Source organism: Populus alba, chromosome 1, assembly GCF_005239225.2.
Source record: "Populus alba chromosome 1, ASM523922v2, whole genome shotgun sequence".
Lineage (NCBI taxonomy): Eukaryota > Viridiplantae > Streptophyta > Magnoliopsida > Malpighiales > Salicaceae > Populus > Populus alba.
In genome coordinates, this window is record NC_133284.1 from 31852868 (window position 1) to 31860112 (window position 7245).

The 7245-nt window shown below is 34.5% G+C and overlaps 2 protein-coding genes across 2 annotated transcripts; both read right to left on the bottom strand.

Moving 5' to 3' along the window:
- Positions 1 to 866: 866 nt before the first annotated feature.
- On the bottom strand, positions 867 to 3580 carry LOC118055529 (10 kDa chaperonin, mitochondrial). Its single transcript, XM_035067450.2, has 3 exons — positions 3321 to 3580; positions 2481 to 2620; positions 867 to 1165 (listed from the first exon to the last, which is right to left on the bottom strand). Exons 1-3 carry the CDS (start codon positions 3423 to 3425, stop codon positions 1117 to 1119), a joined length of 294 nt encoding a protein of 97 aa, XP_034923341.1. The 5' UTR covers positions 3426 to 3580; the 3' UTR covers positions 867 to 1116.
- A 555-nt stretch (positions 3581 to 4135) lies between these two features.
- Positions 4136 to 6170, bottom strand: LOC118055530 (uncharacterized). Its single transcript, XM_035067451.1, has 5 exons — positions 6014 to 6170; positions 5484 to 5592; positions 5049 to 5089; positions 4538 to 4597; positions 4136 to 4440 (listed from the first exon to the last, which is right to left on the bottom strand). The coding sequence occupies exons 1-5, from the start codon at positions 6077 to 6079 to the stop codon at positions 4372 to 4374; spliced, it is 345 nt and encodes a 114-aa protein (XP_034923342.1). The 5' UTR covers positions 6080 to 6170; the 3' UTR covers positions 4136 to 4371.
- Positions 6171 to 7245: the final 1075 nt, after the last annotated feature.

The window sequence follows — 7245 nt, forward strand, 5'->3', positions numbered from 1 at the left end:
TACTGTTTACGTGCGCGGTGAGATGCTGCATTTTTACAAGACGCAAAACAAACTCATACACATGGGCCGACAACCCATAAGCAACTTAAGCCTATAATTTGGATCACGTGCGAGTCGAAGGGGACAAGATCATGAGAACAAAGGGAGAGCGGCAAATATAGAGGGCCTACATTATATGATTGTGCCTTTTCTCACCTCGTCTGCGTCGCGTTGGTGACCAAGAAGTTCCGAAGGAGAAGGCACAAATACCTTCACAAATTGATCGTTTCACCTGTAATTCTGCTCTAAGTAGATTCCTAACCTTTTAAAACTCACAATCAATTGCGAAACTAGAGGTTTAGTTCTAATCCAAGTGTCCGCTAACAACATAACTAAGCCGCCTCTGAAGCATGGATGAACCAAGCTGACCACCTCCATGGTTGCTCCAAATCTGTGTTCTTTCCTTGTCCATCTTTTGCAATGTCAAGCAAACTTGATCCTTGTCATGCTTGCATCGAAGCGGGACGTATCTAGCCTGCTACAATTCTTTGTGCGATGAAATCATACACAGTTTTAAGGGTTTGTCAAGAAAATGGATAGGGATGAGGAAGGCCAGAGTAATATGAAAGGATGAAAAAAGAGAGGAAATCCATCCATCTCTTTGTTTGGATAACAAATGAGTTGTTAGGCTAACAAACAAGGAAAGGATAAAAATCAATCCGCCGATGGGCTAACAATGCGGAAAGATAATCTTCCTTAAATCTCCATCCTTATCACCAAACAAATGGAATTAAGGAAATACCAATCCTTACTTCTCATTCCTCCTCCCTCCTATACCTCTAGACAAACACACCCTAAATAGCCATCGGCAATGATAAACAAAGGCGTAATACAAAATGACTTATTGATGATAAATATGAAGATTCCTTAAATGGGGGAGAAACAAAAGCTCGCCCTTTCCATCCTGGGCAGCAAAATAATATCCAACCTGGTTCCCTCAAGGATACTAAAAACATTCAAGTTCGATACAAGCTTTAACTAAGCATGATAGGAACCACCGATAACCAAAATCTAAGAAAGACAAATAAACAGTAACTGAATTAGTTTCAACTCTTTAATGTGATGGAACATTATGAATTAATCATGAAGAGTTCCCATTATATCTTCATCTCGATACAGAAAATACCTGAAACAGTGCATAAAGCCACAAGGAAACATCATTAGGTATTTATTTGTGTCAATGAATCGTCTAATGAAAAGGAAATAAATGCATTTTTGTCACACTTAGGTCACTAAATATGCTATGGCAGCAAGAAAGCAGTTGTCTTTCTGAGTTGCTGTTGAACTTGTTAATTTTGCATGACAGAAAAGAAAATAGAAAAAATTTGCGCTTATGCCAGCATTTACACCAAAATCCCATTTCTCCAATAAAGATCTTATTTCCCCTGGATAAAATGTCTTCTTCCAAGTCAAGATTCATCCAATGATTTTAATTATGCAATAAAATGCAGGCAATCCAAATGAAAACAAAATAACTAAGTTACCTAGAATCGCCACCCTGATCTCATTCACATCACAGTGCCATTTTATGGCATTCAGGTTTAAGAGTTTAGTGCTACAGAAACCATTTTGCATATCGACCCACCATAGATGAATACACATTTAATTGCAAATGTTGGTGTTTAGCAACGATGGGCGATGCATAAAAGCAAGTAGAACTTCGCCATCACACTGTTTCATTCTGTATGATTAATTCTAAAAAAATAAAATAAAAGTGTGATTGTATGATATGAGTGCAAGAAATTGAAACCAAAAGCATTGATGGAAAGTAGCAGCATTCACATATACCATGCGTACATAAAATAAAGCATTTTTAATGGTTTCAGCCAACCTTTTCTTGACAAAAAAGTGTGTGTGTTGGGGGGGGGGGGGTTCATTCACACTGAAAATAAGTTGTTTTAAATGAAATCAAATGTCCATTTCAAATGTGTATCATTATGTTCCATTATAGAATATTCCTTGAAACATATAAACATGCATTTCATGTCATTAAAAATTCTAAAGTCAGCAAAACAAATTCAAAATCATGTAGGATGAGCTACCATGCATTGGAGAATTCTGAATCTATTTAACCATGTTAACTACACTAAAATAGTAACTTGATCACTCCAGTGACTTTATAAGACTCTTTACTTGCCACGGCCTACCGAAATCTTAAAGCTATATGGATCTATGAGTCAGACAGTTGCTATCTTAAAGCTACATGGATTGATAGAGCATTTATAAGTCAACTCAAACTCGATATAATTGGATCTGTCCAAATTACAGCATCAAAGGGCCACGGAATAGCTAAAGACAGATGATCAAGTGTTCTTTATACCATCAAGTAGACAAACTAAAAAAGCTAACACACAAATGCCACCTCTCATATGCATTTTACATGACATCTACCAGAAACTCGAACCTCAAAGAAGAACTAATTTCGAGAAGCAGTAACTCACTCTTTTTCACCAAGTTTCACCTCAGTGCCTCCGTATTCAGGCAAAAGGACAGTTTCTCCCTCCTTCAAAGTAACAGGAATAAGCTTGCCATCTTTATCACGAGCACCAGGACCCACGGCAACAACTTTTCCAGAGTTCAGCTGGAATTGTGAAGCATAAAAAATACGAGAGGAAAGAACAATCAGTAATCACCCCATGTATCCAACAATAAAACGAATGACTAAATGTACATTTACATCACAGCACAACAGAAAAACATTTAATCTTAAATTTATTGGACAGCATAATTATGAAAACTGGCAAGAAACAAATACAAGTTGAGCATGCTAACCTATCAAGGTGAATGAATTACCAGGGAAAAGGAACAAAAACTAACACTGGTCGTGAGAACTTGAATGTTAAGCATTTCATTCCAATTTCTCTTTCACGGATATTAAAACTAAGAACTTCCCAACCGCGACAAACCCTTTAAAATTCGAGCTATACCACTTAGCTGTTACTGTTAGCAATTAAACTGAAGCTTGAATATCGTATAATGTATGAAACAATTCCAGATTCGAGCGATACAAGTGGATTTTGAAATTCAAAATGCAATTGAAAACAACTCTTTTAACAAAGATAAATCTTGGGCTTAATTTTAGTTTGGTTATGATTAACCAAGTAACTAATGAATCTATAATAAAAGAACATCACATACAAGCCAAAAACCCAGCCCCAATTTACCGAGTAGCGTATCAGTCTAATTTTATGCCACGGTTTCAATGATGCAGGAGAAACTCAAAGGAACAACGAAACGAAAGGAGAAAAAAGAGAGGAGAGGAGTGAAGAGAAAGGGATGACCTTGGAGGTTTTCTCAGGAAGAAGAATACCGGAGTTGGTTTTTGAAGGAGGGATTATTTTCTCCACCAATATGCGATTGAATGTCGGAATCAAGCGCTTTGCCATCTTCACACACGGTAACTGAGACTAGAAAGAAAGAGAGAGAGAGTGATTGCAGAAGAAGAGTACTGGACACTTCTACTGGGCTGCTTTAGGTACCAGTAGGGTTTAAGGTTGGAGTTTATTATTGTCAAATTCCAAAACTGCCCACCTTCCCACCTTCTCTATCCCTTCCTTGTTAGTTAGTTATTACCCAATATAAATTAATAGACAGACGCACTGAGGGCTCGAGTCCATAGGATTCTAAACTCCTACGTCTGCATTATACCCTTTTTTTTTTGCAGATTGAAAGTGTTTTTTGTTTTTGTTTTTATTTTTTGTATTTTTTAGATTATTTTAATATATTAATATTAAAAATGAATTTTAAAAAATAAAACAAATATTATTATGAAAAATATTGATATATTTTTAAAAGAAGTACTTAAAAAAACAACCATCACACTGTATATATTCATGAATGCAACCCATTAGGACGGGAGAAAAGTGCTTTCACGAGGGGGAAAAAAATTCTTGTAAATGCATTTATTATCACAATAGACTCCAATCTTTATACGCAAAACGCTAGCCAGAGAGAAACCCTGCCTCGACCAATCTGAAACTCGAAATGTTTTCAGGATGAGCTGAGTTGCAATTTGATTGTGCCATTACCCCGCTACCTAGCCAAATACCATTGATCAATTTTGCCGCGCTATAACTGAGAAATACCGCAAGTGCTCAAAACTTCAAAACCCCCACAAGATTATCATCATAAATCAGCTTTGAGTTACAACAGATACTAAAATCCACTGAGCGGGAAAGAAATGAAATAGGAAACCACTACATTAACAAAACAACGATGCCATGCAGCTTAGTTCTAAATAAATTAAGATCAAGTTAATTCCACTTCTTCAAAACAAAAACAGGCCACAAATCAACAAACAATATTTGAACAAGTACAGAGCCAGCCAAAAAACTATCGTCCGGAGCTTTTTGACAAGTTTATAAAGCTGCAGGCAGCATCCAAACTCAGTTCTTCATATACCTGGATATAATGAAAAAATTTGAATTTTCAGATATCAATAATAGAAAATGGGATCTTAAACATGAAATGTATATGATTCTCAAATAATGAGACATACAAGTTTCCGGTGAATTTCTTGGAAAGCCTTGCAAAATCTCTGGGCTTCTGCTGCACCTGCCTGCATATCCACAAGAGCACAACAAATTCATTTATCCCTATCACTAGGAAATGAAAAGTCTACTATTCTGCTTCGTTCGGGTGGGGGAAACAGAACTTGTCCGCATGATGTGTGATGGCCAACGGATATAAATCAGCTTAACTATTTTGGCACAACATTCAATGAGAAACAACCCATCCACATATAGATTACTGATGCTGGATGGACAGAAACTAGAAACAGGAGGTGTGATAGAGGCATCTCTACAAAAAACTCAAGAACTGACTCACAACAAATAAAATCACTCGATGTTATTTTTTTCTTGCCGCAAAATGGCCAATATGCTTCCTGTTGTTGTTGAACAAAGAAATTTCATAATGTACTAGACACCTTGAATATGTTAATGTACCCATAAATAGACTTATAATTAATTTAAAGCCAGTAAATACTATGACAATTGACAAAAGCATACCTTCTTCTCAACTGCCAACTTTAGCTTCTCCCAGAATGCATCTATTTAAAGAAATACACAAGAAAACAGTAAACAGATGTAGGTAAACTTCAACAGTGACTAAAATTGTGATGAATCTTAGTTGCCAATCCAATAAATTTTCCAAGATTTCATGATTCTTAACATAACATAACATAAGCAATTTCATTCCAACATGACCTGAAAGGAAGATTTTTTTCCAAAATGACTGACAAGTACAACACACATCAACAGAAAATTTGGTGACTTGTTAGAAAGTTTATTAAGTGGCTCAAGATTATCAGGCCAAAGCTGCCCGAAAGATTTTTCATCAAAATTCATGGATTCATAATGGGAAAACACATCTCAATATCCTCAATTATCTAATAAAGAGAGAAGCAGGTAAGCAAGCAGAGTGGACTTTATAAGAGAGCATACCCTGTACATCAATAACTTGATTGTTGGATTCCTTTTTACCTTCCTCCTCCTGATATACCGGTTCCGGAAATGACCGAGAAGTTGATTGCCTTGATGGGTCCGTCTCAATCTGAAATAGAGTAAAGGTTATAGAAAAACCATGAGGGTCAGTTACAGATACAAACAACAAGAGCAGAACATCAAGCACGTTTAAAGAATCACAAAAACATGCAGCTTGTTCCATTCTAATTAGAATATAAGGGTTTCCAGCATAAGAAGCTTAAAAAATTATGTAATCAAAACCCTCACTTGAGAATCTCATGCTGAACACTACTACCATCCCGAAATATTATGGTATTGTGATTTGAACCCATTTTCAACCTTGAAACACTGATTCAATTAATAGCAAGAAGAAAGATACTAACACAGTGAAATTTAATAAACCCTAGTTCCCTTTTGAAGAATAGACAGACAGCAATACATGTGTTGTTTAGTAATTGAAACCAGAGTAATCAAGATTCGACTGAGACAGATAAAGAATAAATATTTACATGGTAATTACGAGGACGGACAACGGGGAAGAGATCAAGAAGGCGTCCAAATTCTTGATCATCCATTCTCCTCCTTGCTTTCCTCCTTCTACTTTGTAACTCTGAATTGAAAATAAATATATATCTAGTAAAATGCTTGACAGTTTTTTCTTCTTAAAGTCTTTATTTATGATTTATGTGACGGAATTGCCCTTTTCTCCAATACTGGAATTAAATACAAAATCCTTATATTTTATAGGATATTTAGCTAGTCTGAATAGTATAGAAAATAATTAAGTAATTCTTTGATTAATCTTGACCATATTTAATTTAATAAATAACTTATTTTGTTCTTAATTATTATCATATTTTATCATTTTACCGCCTCTCTTTTTTCCAAGAGATTAAAAAAAAAAAAAAACATGAAATTGATAAAGGTACTAAGTTATGGGTTGATTTAATAATATAGGATGAATTAATTTTTTAAACCATAAGAAATAATTAATTAATTACGTTAAAATATAGACTATTATAATTAACTCCCAATACTTTTTTTTTTTTGGGCAGCTAAAGCTATCCTCAAATTAGATATGCTAAGGAAGCATGCTTGAGAATAATTGATGGATGAAGAACAAAAAGTAGACGATCCTAGCCACCAACCTTACAATCTCATCCTTTCTGACCAGTTCAGTAGCCACTCCTATTTCTAATACCAAAAGCTTCAATTTTTCAGATCTAACCCAGAATGAATTTTAGGTTTTGTTCAATTTAATGTCATCTCCAACTACGCAGGCATATTGGTGTTCTTGATGCAGCCGTGGTGGCTAGAGTAGAAAATACTTCTTCTGGAATAAAGTTTGATCCTGAAGGAGGAAAATTTTTGAGCTTGTGACCTTCTCTCTCTTTAATTTAATAATAATTTTCTTGTACCAAAAAAATACTTACAAATTGCTAATGTTTCTTCTAGAAAAAAAATCACGTGTTAAATGATTTGATAATTTTAAAAATAATTTAAATAATCACTAAAAATATAATTGATTTTAAAAAAAATTATAATGATATCTTTATATTAAGACAGTAACATATTAGTTACATCTACACCAACTTATTAAATTTATGATCTAAGTTATGAGATTATAATAACCTGTAAAAAACAAATTAAATCAAATTATTAGCCCTATTACAAATCAATTTAATGTTAAATTATAAAATTTAAAAAAAAAAAAACATGAAAAAACAATCCGAGTCAACTT